Source organism: Bufo gargarizans, chromosome 10 (genome assembly GCF_014858855.1).
Source record: "Bufo gargarizans isolate SCDJY-AF-19 chromosome 10, ASM1485885v1, whole genome shotgun sequence".
NCBI classification, from domain to species: Eukaryota; Metazoa; Chordata; class Amphibia; order Anura; family Bufonidae; genus Bufo; species Bufo gargarizans.
In genome coordinates, this window is record NC_058089.1 from 65281394 (window position 1) to 65300711 (window position 19318).

Here is a 19318-nt window from a genome sequence, read left to right on the forward strand (position 1 = left end):
TGTCACGTAGCTTTCCTGTGGGAGGCGATTCGGAAGATCCTGGCCCGATATTGTCTGAAGGGGTACTAATATCCGCCCTAAACCAGACCTTGAGGCAGAGGTGTTGGAGGTCCAGGGAGAAGCACCGGATTCTTGCCCTCTGGCGAAGTTGCTTGTTCCTTCTGAGATATGTGACAAGGTGTTTGAGGAACATCACTGTACTGTTCTCACAGGACACCCAGGTAGCAGATCCACTGTCGATCTCATATCTCGTAGATTCTGGTGGCCAGGTTTACGCAAGTGTGTTGAGTACTATGTGTCCGCTTGTAGTACTTGTGCACATGCTAAGGTGACACGTACCCGGCCTTCCGGATCTTTACTTCCGCTGCCAATTCCTTCTAGAACATGGACTCATTTATCCATGGATTTTAACACTGATTTACCTAATTCGTTGGGGAAAACTTTGATTCTAGTGGTTGTAGATCCCTTTAGTAAGATGGTGCACTTTATAGCTTTACCAGGTCTTCCCAATGTTAAAACTCTTGCACAAGTGTTTGTAGATAACATTGTGAAACTACATGATATTCCCTCTGATGTGGTGTCTGATAGAGGGACTCAGTTTGTTTCCAAGTTCTGGATGGCGTTCTGTACTCATCTGGGGGTACAATTGTCCTTCTCTTTGGCCTTTCACCCTCAGTCGAACGGACAGACTGAACGCATGAACCAGAATTTGGAGACTTACTTAAGATGTTTTGTCTCAGAGAATCAAGAGCAGTGGTCTTCATTCTTGTCTTTGGCCGAATTTGCAATAAACAACCGTAGACAGGAATCTACTGATAAGTTGTCGTTTTTGGGGCATATGGGATCCCCCCGCAATTTGGCACATATTCTGGCACTGAGACTTCTGGTATACCTGAAGAGAAAAGATTTTCTTCTTCTTTGTCAGCTATTTGGCGGAAAATTCTAAATAATATGGAAAAGATAGGCAAGAAGTATAAACGTATGGCTGACAAACGTATGAATGGTCGGACCCCGAGAGTGGGTGATTCTGTGTGGCTGTCCACAAGAAACATTAAGTTGAAAATACCTTCTTGGAAGTTGGGTCCAAGGTTTATTGGTCCATATAAGATCACTGCCATTGTTAACCTGGTAGCCGTTCGTCTTGAGCTCCCCCAAGCTTTGAAAATTCATAATGTGTTCCATAAGTCGCTGTTAGAGAGTTATGTTAAATGTGTTGAACCGTCCTCCTTGCCTCCTGCTCCTGTGATGGTGGAAGGTAATTTAGAATTTCAAATCGGCAGGATAATTGACTCCTGAGTTCTCTGTAGATCCCTCCAGTATCTCGTGCACTGGAAGGGTTATGGACCAGAGGAGAGGATGTGGGTACCAGCGGCCGACGTTAATGCTAAGCGTCTGGTGAAAGTTTTTCACAGAGCTCATCCAGATAAAGTGGGTCCTGGGTGTCTGGAGGCCACCCGTAGAATGGGGGGTACTGTCCCACCTGTGACAAGTGGTAGAAGATCTGAAAGACTGGCTGCACGTCAGTGATCTGACAGCTTCTTTTGGTTTCACTTTGTCTATGTGTTGCTGGGATGTCCACACCTCCTTTTCAGGTCTAGATCATATGACCATTACTACTCCCTTCTTAGTCTGGCTTTATCCATCACTCCTTGCGGTTGATGGCTCATTCTGGTTGTGGATCGTTTGGTGTCTGGATCTCGGCTAAGTTCCTGCTTTCCATTTACCCGGAGTTAAGTGTCTTTCCTTTTTGTATTGTGTTTATTTCCTTGTCTCTTTGTACCAGACCTGCCCACTGAGTAAATGGGGCCTGAGGCGGACAGCGGTTTTGCGCATGTCCTACCGCCACCGAGGATTGCTGGATGTTTCTTGATGCCTCCTGTTACCTCCTACTCCACTTCCACCTCCGGTTCCTTCTCTACCACCTCCTCATCACGTCAGTGCAACAGCTGCACCACCAACTTCAGCACAGCCAGGAGGAAACGACAACAGGCTGTTTTGAAACTCATATGTTTGGGGGAAAGACCCCACACCGTGCAGGAGCTGTGGGTGGGCATGGAAGAACGGACTGATGAGTGGTTCGTGCCGCTGAGCCTCAAGCCCAACCTGGTGGTGTGCAACAACGGGCAAAATCTAGTTGTAGCTCTGGGGCTAGCCGGTTTGATGCACATCCCTTGCCTGGCAAATGTGCTGAACTTAGTGCAGAGGTTCCTGAAGAATTGCCCCGATATGTCAGAGCTGCTGCAGAAAGTGAGGGCCGTCTGTGCACGCTTTAGGCGTCCTCACCCTGCTGCTGCTCGCCTGTCTGCGCTGCAGCGTAACTTTGGCCTTCCCTCTCACCACCTCATATGCGACGTACCCACAAGGTGGAACTCCACCTTGCACATGCTGGAGAGACTGTGCGAGCAGCAGCAGGCGATAGTAAAGTTTCAGCTGCATCACGCACGGGTGAGTCGCCCTGCGGAACAGCATTATTTCACCACCAATGAGTGGGCCTCCATGCAGGACTTGTGTGCCGTGTTGCGCTGCTTCGAGTACTCCACCAACATGGTCAGCGGTGATGACCACGGGCATCACTGGAGCGTGGCTGGGGGATACAGAGCACACAGATGGATACACCTCCCACCGAGGATAGCTTGTCATTGCCTCTGGGCAGCCTGGCACACGAGCGACTACATGCTGCAGTGCCTGCGCAATGACTGCTGAGTTGCCCACATTTTAACAGGTGCTCATTACTGGCTGGCCACCCTGCTGGAGACAACATGCGATCCTTACTTCTGTCACTGGAGCGTGAATGGAAGATGAGCGAGTACAAGCAAACGCTGGTAGAGGCACTACTGATGTGGGGGCTCAGTGGAAGCAAGAGGCGGAGAGGTATGCCAGGAAGTCGCTAACGCAGCAGGGGCACCGTCAGCACCTCAGAAGGGATTGTTTGCCTGGCCAAAATGTGGAAATGCTTTGCCTGCACGCCACAATATACAGCACCACCATCTTATACGGACCGTCTTAGCAGGAGGCAGCATTTCAGCAACATGGTGGAACAGTACATGTCCATGCGTCTGCACGTACTGACTGATGGGTCTTCCCCTTTTAACTTCTGCATCTCCAAATTGGGCATGTGGCCTGAGCTTGCCCTTTACGCCTTGGAGGTGCTGGCCTGCCCTGCGGCAAGTGTATTGTCCGAATGTGTGTTTAGCACGGCAGGGGGGTGATGCGCCTATCCGCAGCCAACATGCACAAGCTCACGTTAATTAAAATGAATCAAGGAATGGAATCCAACAGAACTTGTCCATACCATGGCCAAAGTTAGGGAGGTATACCAGCCACACCCAGCCATTGTTATACTCCAGCGCAGTTTGTGTGTTCTCTTTGCTATTTCCCAATGTTTTGGGGCCTCCACAAACCAAAAAAGAAAATAAAAAAAAAGGTTAATGACCTCCGCCTCTTCTGTCTGCACCGCCGTGTCCTCCTCACTGTCTGCACCGCTACGTCTGCCTCTTCCACCTGCACCGCCACGTCAGCCTCCTCCTCCACTGGGACCTCTGCCTCCAGGCTCAGATTGTTATCTCATATTGGCAGAATACAGAAGTATACCAGGCGCACCTAGCAATTGTACACCAGCACAGTGTGTGTGCTCTCTTTGCTATTTACCAATGTTTTGGGGCCTCCACAAACCAAACCAAAAAACAAAATTTTAAAAAAAGGTTGATGCCTGCACCGCCACATCCGCCTCCTTCTCCACTGGGACTTCTGCCTACAGACTCAAGACTATTATGTCTTATATTGGCAGAGTACAGAAATACCAGGTGTACCTAGCTATTGTTGTACTCCAGTGCAGTTTTTGCATTCTCTGTGGAAGTTCTTCTGTGTAGCGTGTCTGTGAGTCATGATATATTTTTTTTACTGTTGTAAAAGAGGAAATTCTTCTGTGGAGTGTGTGTGTGTGTGTGTGTGTAAAGGCATGAATTATTCTAAAAAATTAGTGGAGTATGTCTGTGACACTCTGGCAATTTTTTAAAATTTAGAACACCCCTTTGGCATCCATCTTACTGTAGTAGGGGAAAAATTATCTAATACTAGCAGAAGGACCCGGCTTCGCACTGGTATATTTCATCTAATTTATTTAATGTTTCTGTGTGTCGTTAAAAGATATCGACAGTATTCCCCATAACAGTGAACTCTACAGTACCCCGCCTCCTTAAGGGTACTTTCACACTAGCGGCAGGACGGATCCGACACGCTGTTCACCTTGTCGGATCCGTCCTGCCACTATTTCGCCGTGCTGCCGGACTGCCGCTCCGTCCCCATTGAATATAATTGGGACGGGGTCGGAGCTCTGGCGCAGCACGGCAGTGCGCGGTGAGAGGCCGTCGGACTAAAAAGTCGGACATGCAGTACTTTTAGTCCGGCGGCCTCTCGCCATGCTGCGCCGGAGCTCTGCTGCGCCGTTCCTAAAGTCAATAAAAAACAGAGCGACAGAGCGGCAGTCCGGCGGCACGGCGAAATAGAGGCAGGACGGATCCGACAGGGTGAACGGCCTGTTGGATCCGTCCCGCCGCTAGTGAAAGTAGCCTAACAGTGAACTCCACAGTCCCCCACCCCTTAACACTGACCCCCCACAGCGCCCCACCTGCTTCTAATGGGACCTCCATAGCAGCCCATCTCCTTAACTTTGACCTTCACAGCAGACCGTCCCTTTAACAGTGAGTTTCACAGCACCCCACTCCCTTGACATTGATCTCCTCAGGGGTCCGCCCCCTTAACAGTGACCTATACAGCACCCCGCCCTTTAATACTGACTTCCATAGGGGACTGCTCCCTTATCTGTGACCTCCACTGTTCCCTGCCCCCTTTACAGAGACCTCCACAGCACCCGTCCCTTTAACAGTGACTGCCACAGTGACCTTCACAGTACCCTGCTCACTTAACAGCAACCTCACATTACCCTGCTGCCTTAAAAGTGACCTCCACAGCAGCTTCCTCTTTAATAGTGGCCCCTGCCCCCTTAACAGTAACATCCACAGTGAACGCCCCTTTAACAATGACCTCCACAGCAGATCACCCTTTAATAGTGGCCCCTGCCCCCTTAATTACTTTCATAGCAGCTGCCCCTTTAATAGCGGCCCCTGCCCCGTTAACAGTGACCTCCACAGCGCCCACAAGGCTAGGGCTACATGACGACATGTGTCGCGCAACATTTTGTTGTACCAATGTCGCGCAAATATTTTTATAATTATATTCTATGGTGTTGCACTGCGTCATGCCACATGCTGCGACTGAGACATGACAGTCACAAAAAAATCCAACCAAGATGGATGCATGTAGCAGTGTAGTTGTGCCCTGTGTGTCATGCGACTTATTGTCGTCGTGTAGCCCTAGCCTAAAGCTGACCTACATCAGTGAAAAAAAATGGCTGGGTTGTTATGGAAACTTGGAGCAAAACTGTGTGTATGTGGAGACTAAGGGCCTGCCAGCACCAGGGGCAAGCCAAGAATTGTGCCCCCCCCCAACATGTGACCACGCCCCTTTTTACAGATAATGTAGTAGATGTCTCTCGCAGTCATGCATAACACCACAGATAACACAGTGATAACTCTGAGTACAGATAATGTAGTAGATGGGTGTGAGCCCCCAGAATTCAGAACATGCACAGTGTGACCTGAAGTCTGGGGCCAGGCTGCTACAGTGTGGGCCAAATTCTCTATCCATCCTCCCATCAGTACAGAACATACAGGGTAATACCGTACCCCATACCTCTTACATCCAGTGACATCTCTTTCCTCATCTTTTCCTTTCAGACCATCAGACCAGACCACCAGTTTTCAGCCATTTCTCATCTCTGCAGTTTAACAAACAAAGTCTTAGTTTACTACTTTTCCATCATCCTCCCATCTTCTGGACAAATCATCCTACCACCTCCAATACTGTGCCGCTGTGCTCCCCAATACTATACTGCAGAAACAGATAAACCCCCTGATTATGCTAGTGCCACACAGATAATGCCACCTTCAATAATTATTGGTACACACTGCCCTAAAATAACTGTGCCCAGAAAATAGTGCCCCTGACACTAATAGTGCAAACATAATGTCCCCCAAAAATAATTGTGGTAAGCTGATACTGTGCCAAGGTGCCCCCACAGTAATAGTGCTCCTAAAAGTCCCACCAATAGTAATAATTCTCTGCTAGAGCACACATAGTAGTAATGGTGCTCCTACAGTGCTTCTAACATGTCCCTACAGTGCCCCAAAAGTAATAATGCTCCCATAGTGCCCATAATAGTAGTCATGTTCCCCTAAGACCGCCAGTAGTAATAAAGCCCAACATAATGCCCCTCAGTAGTAATAATTCTCCTTATAATGTGCCAGTGCAAAAAATACCCCCTTTTAATGCCCCCAGTTGAGCTAATGTCCCCATAGTGCCCCCATAATGTGCCGGTATAAAATGCCCCACATATAGTGCCCCACTAGATGCCCTCAGTGTCCCCCATAATTTGCAAATATAAAATACCCCTTTTTAGTGCCCCCATAGATGAGCCCGTAGTACTCCTCTTTCCCATTCCCCATAGTACCCACCATAATGTGCCCCAGTATAAAATACCCCTATACAGAGCCCCCCATATAAAATACCCATTCTTTGTGGCCTCAGTAGATGCCCCAATAATGTGCCAGTAAAAAGTGCCACCAATATGTGCCAGTAAGAAGTGCCCCCATAGATGCCCCCACAGTGCCCCCAATAATTTTCCAGTAAGATGTGCCCCCATAGATGCCCCCCAATCTTGTGACAGTAACAAGTGCCCCCATAGGTGCCTCCCAATCATGTGCCAGTAACAAGTGCCCCCATAGATGCCCCCTAATCATGTGCCAGTAACAAGTGCCCCCATAGATGCACCCAAACCATGTGCCAGTAACAAGTGCCCCATAGATGCCCCCAATCATGTGTCAGTAACAAGTGCCCCCATAGATGCCCCCCAATCATGTGCCAGTAACAAGTGCCCCATAGATGCCCCCTAATCATGTGCCAGTAACAAGTTCCCCACCCTAATCATATACCAGTAATATAAACACTTATACTTACCTCCATCAGGCTGGCAGCGATGCGATGCAGGCCTCTTCCAGCCTGTGTCCCGCTCTGTATGGCTCTGGCGTCGCAATGACGTCATTGCGCCACCTCTCCCCTGCCCGGCTGCAGCACAGCCACCTGTATCGCTGTCCTGAGGACAGCGATACAGATGACTATGGAGATGAGCATTTCCACAATGGAAGCGCTCATCTCCCTGTGCCCTGCCGCCAAACCCACTTGTCAGCACTTTGCCAAATTGGCAGTGCGGCCCTGCTAGCGCCCCCTGGCCCCTGGAATTTTGCGCCTGGGGCAACAGCCCCCCTGGTCTCCCCCGCGCTACGCCACTGCCTGCGAGCTCCTATTGACTGATAAGGAACATGTGACAGTGTGTATGGCAGTTGGATATGAGTGAAAGACTCGCAGGCTTCTATTGGCTAATGCAGGTAATTTTTTTGGGAATATCTCAGGAATGGTACGTCCTGGAGAGCTGAGACCCTGTACCTGTGTGCCAAATTGGGTGAAGATCGGTCCAGTGGTTTGGTCACACATAAAGAACAGACAGACAGAAACTCATCTATATATACACTCACCTAAAGAATTATTAGGAACACCATACTAATACAGTGTTGGGCCCCCTTTTGCCTTCAGAACTGCCTTAATTCTACGTGGCATTGATTCAACAAGGTGCTGATAGCATTCTTTAGAAATGTTGGCCCATATTGATAGGATAGCATCTTGCAGTTGATGGAGATTTGAGGGATGCACATCCAGGGCACGAAGCTCCTGTTCCACCACATCCCAAAGATGCTCTATTGGGTTGAGATCTGGTGACTATGGGGGCCATTTTAGTACAGTGAACTCATTGTCATGTTCAAGAAAGCAATTTGAAATGACATGGTGCATTATCCTGCTGGAAGTAGCCATCAGAGGATGGGTACATGGTGGTCATGAAGGGATGGATATGGTCAGAAACAATGCTCAGGTAGCCTGTGGCATTTAAATGATGGCCAAATGGCACTAAGGGGCCTAAAATGTGCCCAGAAAACATCCCCCACACCATTACACCACCACCACCACCAGCCTGCACAGTGGTAACAAGGCATGATGGATACATGTTCTCATTCTGTGTTTGCCAAATTCGGACTCTACAATTTGAATGTCTCAACAGAAATCGAGACTCATCAGACCAGGCAACATTTTTCCAGTCTTCAACAGTCCAATTTTGGTGAGCTTGTGCAAATTGTAATGGAGATGAGTGGTACCCGGTGGGGTCTTCTGCCGCGGTAGCCCATCCGCCTAAAGGTTGTGCGTGTTGTGGCTTCACAAATGCTTTGCTGCATACCTCGGTTGTAACGAGTGGTTATTTCAGTCAACGTTGCTCTTCTATCAGCTTGAATCAGTCGGCCCATTCTCCTCTGACCTCTAGCATCAACAAGGCATTTTCGCCCACAGGACTGCCGCATACTTTTTCTTTTTCCCTTTTCACACCATTCTTTGTAAACCAGAAATGGTTGTGCGTGAAAATCCCAGTAACTGAGCAGATTGTGAAATACTCAGACCGGCCCGTCTGGCACCAACAACCATGCCACGCTCAAAATTGCTTAAATCACCTTTCTTTCCCATTCTGACATTCGGTTTGGAGTTCAGGCGATTGTGTTGACCAGGATCACAACCCTACATGCATTGAAGCAACTGCCATGTGATTGGTTGACTAGATAATCGCATTAATGAGAAATAGAACAGGTGTTCCTAATAATTCTTTAGGTGAGTGTATAAAGAAGGACGTGTATATATATATATATATATATATATATATACACTACGTGCAGAATTATTAGGCAAATGAGTATTTTGACCACATCATCCTCTTTATGCATGTTGTCTTACTCCAAGCTGTATAGGCTCGAAAGCCTACTACCAATTAAGCATATTAGGTGATGTGCATCTCTGTAATGAGAAGGGGTGTGGTCTAATGACATCAACACCCTATATCAGGTGTGCATAATTATTAGGCAACTTCCTTTCCTTTGGCAAAATGGGTCAAAAGAAGGACTTGACACGCTCAGAAAAGTCAAAAATAGTGAGATATCTTGCAGAGGGATGCAGCACTTAAAATTGCAAAGCTTCTGAAGCGTGATCATCGAACAATCAAGCGTTTCATTCAAAATAGTCAACAGGGTCGCAAGAAGCGTGTGGAAAAACCAAGGCGCAAAATAACTGCCCATGAACTGAGAAAAGTCAAGCCTGCAGCTGCCAAGATGCCACTTGCCACCAGTTTGGCCATATTTCAGAGCTGCAACATCACTGGAGTGCCCAAAAGCACAAGGTGTGCAATACTCAGAGACATGGCCAAGGTAAGAAAGGCTGAAAGACGACCACCACTGAACAAGACACACAAGCTGAAACGTCAAGACTGGGCCAAGAAATATCTCAAGACTGATTTTTCTAAGGTTTTATGGACTGATGAAATGAGAGTGAGTCTTGATGGGCCAGATGGCTGGATTGGTAAAGGGCAGAGAGCTCCAGTCCGACTCAGACGCCAGCAAGGTGGAGGTGGAGTACTGGTTTGGGCTGGTATCATCAAAGATGAGCTTGTGGGGCCTTTTTGGGTTGAGGATGGAGTCAAGCTCAACTCCCAGTCCTACTGCCAGTTTCTGGAAGACACCTTCTTCAAGCAGTGGTACAGGAAGAAGTCTGCAAGGTAAGAAAAACATGATTTTCATGCAGGACAATGCTCCATCACACGCGTCCAAGTACTCCACAACGTGGCTGGCAAGAAAGGGTATAAAAGAAGAAAATCTAATGACATGGCCTCCTTGTTCACCTGATCTGAACCCCATTGAGAACCTGTGGTCCATCATCAAATGTGAGATTTATAAGGAGGGAAAACAGTACACCTCTCTGAACAGTGTCTGGGAGGCTGTGGTTGCTGCTGCACGCATTGTTGATGGTGAACAGATCAAAACACTGACAGAATCCATGGATGGCAGGCTTTTGAGTGTCCTTGCAAAGAAAGGTGGCTATATTGGTCACTGATTTGTTTTTGTTTTGTTTTTGAATGTCAGAAATGTATATTTGTGAATGTTGAGATGTTATATTGGTTTCACTGGTAAAAATAAATAATTGAAATGGGTATATATTTGTTTTTTGTTAAGTTGCCTAATAATTATGTACAGTAATAGTCACCTGCACACACAGATATCCCCCTAAAATAGCTAAAACTAAAAACAAACTAAAAACTACTTCCAAAAATATTCAGCTTTGATATTAATGAGTTTTTTGGGTTCATTGAGAACATGGTTGTTGTTCAATAATAAAATTAATCCTCAAAAATACAACTTGCCTAATAATTCTGCACTCCCTGTATGTGCGTATGTATGTTCCGCGATCACTCAAAAACACAACCATTGATTTCAGCGATACTTGGTATACACAACCCTTGCTACCTGGAAAGAAATCTTGTGGAGGGGAGGGGGGGGTCACAGCTCTCTAGGATGTACCGTTACTGAGAGATTACCAAAAAATTACCTGCATTAGGCAATACAAGACTGCAAGTCTTTCTCTTCATATCCCAACTGCCATACACACAGTCACATGTCCCTTATCAGCCAATAGAAGCTCGCAGGCCCTTAGTATCCGCATATACACTGTTTTACTCCAGGTTTCCATAACAACCCAGCCATTTTTCTTCACTGCTGTAGGTCAGCTTTAGGCTACATGACGACATGTGTTGTGTGACAATAAGTCGCATGACACATAGGGCACAACTAAACTGCTACATGTGCCGCGCGACTATAATGATAGTCTATGGTGTTGCAGTGCGACATCTTGGATAAAAATCATTGAGACAAAATGTCACGAGACACATGTCGTTGTGTAGCCATAGCATTAAAGGGGCAGGGCGCTGTGGAGGTCACTGTTAAATAGGCGTTCATTGGTACGACAAAATGTTGCGCGACATGTCTTCATGTAGCCCTAGCCTTAAATGGGCAGAGCGCTGTGGAGGTCACTGTTAGGGGGGCAGGGGCCGCTATTAAAGGGGCAGCTGCTGTGGAGGTCATTAAGGGGGCAGGGGCCACTATTAAAGGGTCAGCTGCTGTGGAGGTCACTCTTAAAGCAGAGTTCACTGGGGATGTTACTGTTAAGGGGCAGGCCGCTGTGGAGGTCACTGTTAAAGGGGCGGACACTGTGGAGGTCACTGTTAAGGCGGCAGGGGCCACTATTAAAAGGGCAACTGCTGTAGAGGTTACTGTCCAGGCAGCAGGGTACTGTGAGGTCACTGTTAAGGCAACGGTGTACTGTGGAGGTCACTGTTAAGGGGGCGGGACCCTGAGAAGGTCACTGTCAAAGAAGTGGGGTGCTGTGAAACTCACTGTTAAAGAGGCGGGCTACTATGAAGGTCAAAGTTAAGGGGATGGGCTGCTGTGGAGTTCCCATTTTAAAGTGGCGGGGCACTGTGGGGGGGGTCAGTGTTAAGGGGTGGGGAACTCGGAGTTCACTGTTAAAGTGGCGGAGTGCTGTAGAGGTCACTGTTATGGGGGATACTGTCGCTATCTTTTAATGACACACACACAAACATTAAATGAAATATATGAAATACACCCGTGCAAAGTCGGGTCCTTCCGCATGTTTTTTTATGTATAAGAGACTAGCAGAAGGACCCGGCTTCACACGGGTATATTTCCTCTATTTAATTTTATGTTTCCATGTGTCGTAAAAAGATATCAACAATTTTCCCTATAACATTGACCTTCACAGTGGCTGCCCCTTTAATATTGACCTCAACAGTGCCCGCCCCTTTACCAGTGACCGCATCTTTAACAGTGACCTCCACAGTGCTCACCCCTTTAACAGTGACCCCCTTTAACAGAGACCTCTATAGTGCCCGCCCCTTTAATAGTGACTTCCACAGTGCCCACCCCTTTAATATTGACCACCCCTTTGACAGTGACTTCCATAGTGCCCACCCTTCATAGTGGCCGCCCCTTTAACAGTGAACTCCACAGTGAAGACCCCTTTAATAGTAACCTCCACAGTGTTTGCCCCTTTAATAGTGCCCACCCCTTTAACAGTGACCTCCACAGTACCTGCCCCTTTAACAGTGACCTTCATAGTGCCCGCCCCTTTAACAGTGAACTCCACAGCGGCCGTCCGTTTACTGGTGGCCCCTTTACCCCATGCATGTAACAGTGTAGTTGTGCCGTCATACCTCATTTGACTGAATATTTAAGGACCTGCGAACTGATAAAACCTGTGATCAGTTGTTATGGCAACCTGGCTAATAAGGGACATGTGACCGTGTAAATGGCAGTTCGGATTTTAGTGAAATGTAGCTGGCTTCTATTGGCTAATGCAGGTCATTTTTTGGGAATATATCAGAAACGATACGTCCTAAAACCATCCTGGACACCTGGTGTACCTGTGTGCCAAATTTGGTGAAGATCGGTCCAGTCGTTTAGTCACGCATAAAGAACGTACAGACAGACAGACAGAAACACATTTTTATATATATGAGATATAAAGCTAAGTGTATGTGTGTATGTATGTCCGCTAAAGGAATCCGCACCGTCGCATTTACAATCACGAAATTTGGCACACAGAAACATCAGGTGTCAGGTGTCCGGGAAGGTTTGAGATCGGGTCTCAGCTCTCTAGCACGTACCGTTCCTGAGATATTTCCAAAAAATGCATTAGCTAATAGAAGCCTGGTCACATGACCCTTATCAGCCAATAGAAGCTTGCAGACCCTTAGTCTCCACATACACAGTTTTACACCAGGTTTTCATAACAACCCAGCCATTTTTCTACACTGCTGTAGGTCAGCTTTAAACGGGCTGGGCACTGTGGATGACACTGTTAAGGGAGCGGAGTGTTGTGGAGGTCACAGTTAAGGGGGCAGGTAGGGTGGCCATTCAAGACACCCTTCAAAAGACAGACTTAAAAACCCCGCCCCCAGGTCCTGATAAGTCACGCCCAGGCCTTGTTAGGCCACACCCTCTCCGCAGCCTACAGGGATTGAAAAAATGAAGGTAAAAAACAACTTCTGTCAGCTGCAGGGGTGGGAGGAAGGGTGACTTTCTCCCTGCACCTCACGCTCAGACAGCACTGTGCTTCTGTCTGAGAGTGAGATGTTCAAAAGGACATCCCTGTGTCTATCCATGCCTTGCGCTGGACGGAGGACAGGGAGTCTGAAAGCCGGGCTATGTGGCCTCCCTAGGGGCAGGCTGCTGTGGAGGTCACAGTTAAGGGGACGGTCCACTATGGAGGTCAGTGTTAAGAGGCAGATTTCTGTAGAGGCTACTGTTAATGGGGAGGGGTGTTGTGGAAGTAACAGTTAAGGGGACGGTCTGCTATGGAGGTCAGTGTTAAGGGACGGGTGGGCTGCTGTAGAGGCCACTGTTATGGGGGTGGGGTGTTGTGGAAGACACATTTTAAGGGAATAGAGCTCTGTGGAGGTCACTGTTAAGGGGTCGGGTTATTGTGGAAATCACTATTAACGAGATGGGGTACTGTGGAGGTCACTAATAAAGGGGTGGCTGCTGTGAAGGTCACTGTTAAAAGGGAGGGCGCTGTGAATGTTACTGTTAAGGGGGCAGCCGCTGTGGAGCTCACTGTTAAAGGGGAGGGGTACTGTAGATGTCACTGTTATAGTGGATATCTTTTAACAACACAAACATTAAGATAAAAATACTGGGCACTCTCTCTATAAGTAGGACTATGCAAAAGACGTATGCAAAAAGGTGATTAATACTTAATTTATTGACATATGCAAGTTACCATTGGATTTATTAACTTATAAAATATAAAAATATCAGCTTAAAATATGCAATAGCCTATTAATTTAGCGCTTACATCTAATACATATATGACAGTGGAACAACCTAAAAATTGATAATTCAAGACAAAGTATAAAAGACCATGAATAAATAAATAAATAAACGTCAGTGCAACAATGTAGTGCTATCCACTCTGCAGCTTGTGGCAGTTAGATCTCAATTACAGCTAGGATATTAAGAGAGCCATTGGGGACGTTCTTAGGGGTCTAAATGTATCCCCTGTATTCACTTCAAAAGTGTGTCTAAATCTCCTGTTAGAGACAAAGTTCCTGGATCTTTAAACAGACAATTCACGGTGAGTATTTAAAGTGGCGTCCCGTCTTTTTATCTCATTGTTCGTATTTGGAGGAGGGGCGAATCCTCTTTACTGTGAGCACCTCCGTCTGTGGTCTCTTCCACTCCTGTGCGTCTCATACAAGCAATTTTATTACACACAAACATTAAATGAAATAAATGAAATATACCCGTGCAAAGCCGGGTCCTTCCGTTAGTTTTGATATATAGTCCCCAGATAGGGGGCGTGTGAGATCTATAACTGAGACAAAAAATGTTACCCAATTTTAACCCAGGACATACAAGCACCAAACTGTCAGAGAGGAGTAGCATACAGAGGAGGCTCTGCATATATGTGGAGCCTGCCTTTCCTGAATTCACTGAAGACCATTTGGCACCAGAAGAGGTAGCATTTAGCGTAGGTTCCTGTGCAAAAGAGGTCACCTTGCCATGGTGGATGGGCACAAATGATCTTTTTCAAAATATTTTTGTTAAGTAAATCAAGTTTATTCATATAGTTAGTGTAACTTTAGGTCATATATTCTGTATTCGCATAAAAAAAAAAAAAAAACACTGGCAGAATTGCAATATTAGCCCACTTCACCTCATAAAAATTAAATAAAAAGCAATCAAAAAGTCATATGTACCCAAAAATGGTACCATTAAAAACCACAGCCCATCCTGTAAAACATGAGACCCCCACACGGCTCAGCAAATTACATGTTAGAAAATCCAGATACCGCTCCTTTCCTTTTGAATTCTGCAAAATTTACATAGTAACATAGTACATAAGGCCGAAAAAAGACATTTGTCCATCCAGTTCGGCCTGCTATCCTGCAAGTTGATCCAGAGGAAGGCAAAAAAAAACTGTGAGGTAGAAGCCAATTTTCCCTTACGTTAGGGGAATAAAAAATTCCTTCCCGACTCCAATCAGGCAATCAGAATAAATCCCTGGATCAACGATCTCTCTCTAGAAGCTATAGCCTGTAATATTATTACACTCCAGAAATACATCCAGGCCCCTCTTGAATTTCACCTCCATTTTCAGTTTTGAATAATTTGTGGGGTATAGTTTCTAAAATGGGGTCATTTATAGTAATTTCTATTATGTAAGGACCTCAAAGTGACTTCAGAACTGAATTGGTCCTTGAAAAAGTCGGTTTTGAAAATTTTATAGAAAATTTGAAAAATTGCTTCTTAAAGCCTTGTAACATCCTAAAAAAATAATAATTTAATTTTCAAACCGATACATACATAAAGTAGACATATAGGGAATCTTAACAGGGTTGGCCACTTTCTGATTATTGTTCACCAAAGTGTATAAAAGCTGATTATATGGCACTTACTAATATAGCCTCTGTTGAAATTCTGCACCATTTTCTATATTTCATAAAGTACATAAAGTCTAGTGTACTGTACACAGAGTCTTGTCCATAAAATGGCTGCTGATTGAGGGTCATGTGACTAGGCATATCACCTCAATGTGACGTCTAATCCATTTGGATACACTGCCCCTGCCATCTGCACTTGTTCTGTTTGGAGTTTAATGCAGGTGCAGTGTGTTTGTATGGAGGAAACATCACATGGAGGTGATTTTCCAGGTCATATGACAATCCATCAGCAGCCATTTTATGGACAAGACCTTGGTGTGGACAGTACAAAAGACATTGTGTCCCTTATAAAATACAGAAAATGGTGCAGAATTTCAACAAAGGCTATATTATGTTATATACACATTGGTCAATAATAACCCAAAAGTGGCCAAACTCTTTAAGTCAAAACTATCTAATGAGGTATCACTATCTGCCTTTAAGACATAGAAATTCTAATTTAGACTATTTCTATTTTTTCAAAATTGTTTGTAAAATTTGGATTTTTTATAAAATAAAGGTAAAACATATCGACCCAAATTTTCCCCTAACATCAAGTACGAGATGTCCCCAGAAAACAATCTCAGAATGGCTTGGATAAATAAAAGCATTCCAAAGTTATTAGCACATAAAGTGACACATGTCAGATTTGCAAAATTAGGCCTGTTCACAAAGCTGAAAAATTGCTTGGTTTTGGTCTCTGGGTTAAAGATTTAATTTAATAACCTCCTTGTCATCATGGCCTGGTTCGTTGAAATATTGTTTATAATGTCTTCTCCTTGTTCAATATCATAATAGGGTGAACAGAAGATGCTGTTCAGCTGCACGCTCTGTGACAAGAGCTTTACATATCAAAGGATGCTGAATCGTCATATGAAGTGTCACAGTGAGGTGAAGAGACACCAGTGTGAGCATTGCGGCAAAGGATTCAATGACACCTTTGACCTTAAGAGACATGTCCGCACCCATACAGGTGAGCATGGATGGGGCTGAGAACCACATTGATGGCACTGGCTATCAGAATTTGAGCGTTTAGCCCACTGGACTAGATTTATAACATACTAGAGTATGTTACATATCTAGTCCAGTTGGCTAAACGCTCAAATAATTCACCTGGTAAACCAGATACAGTATACACTACAACTGGAACAGGAGATTGGAGGTAGACCATTGCATCTTTGTTCTTCTGAACTTGTGGGTCTGGGACATTGAACCCCAAGGATTACATACTGATAATCATACAGCATTTCACAAACATAAATGTTACTTTATGTTTATCACTTCATGTTTCTGAACACTTCAAATGTATTTTGGGAAGGCATAGGCAGCTTGCTGTGACCGTATCATTATATTTAATATGGTAATATAAGCACTAGATGGCATTTTTTTTTTTCTGTTGGAAATGTTATATTGTGGAGGTGTGCCGCCATCTAGTGGTTGATATCTCTTTTTATTTATAATGAGAGCATGGCTAGGAAATGACTGTAACTCCAGCTTGCAAAGAATGTGATAGGAAAAAAGAAAATGCCTTTGGATGTTATATCACAATGATCTGGAAATGTATTATAAAATATATAATTTTCCTTTTATTTTCAAACAATATGCTTCTCCAAATGACCAGGATCCAGTCTGGGTCAACTTGTAACGTAATAAGAGAATGATTGTCTATGCTAATACCAACTATGGACAAAAATATTGAGACACCTAACACTACATTGCACGTACAGGAGCTTCTATGACATCCTATTCTACATCCAAAGACATTAATATAGAGTCAGTCCCTCATTTGTAGCTAAAACAGCTCTCTTATCTGGGAAGACTTTCTAAAAAAATTTAAGCATGTTTGTGGGACCTCATTTGTGAGGTCAGACACTGATGTTGAAAAGAGGACTTGGCTTACAATTTCTGTTCTAGTTCACCCTGTTCAATGGGGTTGGGGCTCTGTATGGGCCAGTAAAACTCTGCCACACCAAACTCATCCAACTATGTCTTTATGGACCTTTTTTTCTGCATTGGTGCACAGTCATAGGAACAGGAAAGGGCCTTCCCCCAAACAATTCTTACACAGAATTGAAAGCATACAATTGTCCAAAATGACTTAGTATGCTGAAGCATTAAGATTCCCCTTCTCTGGAACTAAGGGGCCTAGGCAAACCCTTGACAAACATTTCCATAGCATTATCCATCCTTCTCCAAACTTTATAGTTGGCACGCTGCAGTCAGGCAGGTAACGTTCTGCTTCAGAGTCCAGAGACACACCACTCCATCTGACACTTAGCATTGTGTTTGCTGTTGTAAGGCTTGCATGCAGCTGCTCGCCAATGGGTTTCCATCTGTCCCACACAATTGTGGGGTGACAATGTGTTGCCATGGAAACCAGGGGCATAACAAAGGCCACAGACCTGCCATGTCTAAATGCCTGTGCCACAAGATGAAATCCAGTATCAAGTATGATTAAGAGCTTGTAGTAAACAATATTCTGGAAAATGTATTATTATTGACAGACAAAAGATTTCAACAGTCAGAATAAACAATTTATTTAACATTTCTTTTATAGGTGTCCGTCCTTATAAGTGCCACCTATGTGACAAGGCATTCACTCAGCGCTGCTCCCTGGAGTCACATTTGAAGAAGATCCATGGAGTACAACAGAATTACGCCTACAAGGAACGTAGGACAAAGCTCTATGTATGTGAAGACTGTGGATTTACAGCTGACAGCCAGGAGAACCACCTACATCATCTCCAGCACCAGCATCCTGGCAGTGCTTTAATCCAGCGTGCCTCCAAGAAACTGGCAGCAACATTACAGAGTGGAGTCAACCCCTTACTGCACAGCAACCTCCTGCTCTGAAATACTCAGGCCCAGATTTACTATTACTGTAGATGGTGCAGGCTTAGACAGGCTGTCAAGACCTGCCGCAGATATATCACAGTGGCTCTGGCTCGATAATAAATCTAGTGCAGGGATAGACACTTTTCACTGACTCTATACCAACTAATGGCTTGTTCTCTTTGAGACAGATTTTTACACCAGAATTGCACAGAAATTTGGCACATAATAGAGCATCTTAGGACCAACCCCTTTTTCCACGAAGCTCTGCTAAGCCCTGCTCCCTCATGGACTGATTGCTCATAGACCTTACAGGGAAATTTCCAGGTGGGCCAATGCCCAGGGGGCCGCCTGAGCCCTCATCACGGCCAGCCAGTGGAAGTTTTTGGGGATGTCATTTGTGCTGCTGGTGGCAGTATTTTGTGATGGACTGTGGTATTTGGCTCTGTTGGGGTCATATAACGTGCCACAATATGGTATTGCTGGCCCTGCATTCCATCAATTTGGACCTGACTACAAAACGAGGCCACTTTTAGCATTTTTTCCAGGGGCACTTTAAGTTCTCAGTCCGCCCCTGCTCATGGAGCATGTTGGAAAAAAGTTTAGAAACCCTAGATCAGGGGTTTTAAACTCGTCCAGATATATGGGCCACACAGAAAATAATTTCAGTTGATGAGCGGCGTCAAAATTATTGTTAATAGACTATATATAGCACATCCAGTCCTCTTACATCCAATGATGCCTCCTCTGATGTACATATTCATAATCTCTTTTTGGACCAAACCGCCTTGACATCTTTTTCAATCACGTCTGGTCTCTGTCTTTGCACTCAGACATCTTAGGTTCCTCATCAGCCTTTTCCATCATCCTGCCCTTCAATAGTTTGCCCGCTGTGCTTCCCCAAACCCACAAACACAATACTGCAAAAATAACAGTGCCATACAGATA

At 45.3% G+C, this 19318-nt stretch overlaps 1 protein-coding gene across 2 annotated transcripts in view; it reads left to right on the forward strand.

The window, feature by feature from the left end:
• OVOL1 (ovo like transcriptional repressor 1) overlaps positions 1–18774 on the forward strand; it is a 194444-nt gene extending 175670 nt beyond the window's left edge. For both annotated transcript variants that reach the window (XM_044270697.1, XM_044270698.1), the window contains 2 exons: positions 16337–16511; positions 18096–18774. In XM_044270697.1, coding sequence (XP_044126632.1) covers positions 16337–16511; positions 18096–18391 — 471 coding nt within the window. In that variant the 3' untranslated portion in view covers positions 18392–18774. The remainder of the gene's footprint in view (positions 1–16336; positions 16512–18095) is intronic.
• Positions 18775–19318: the final 544 nt, after the last annotated feature.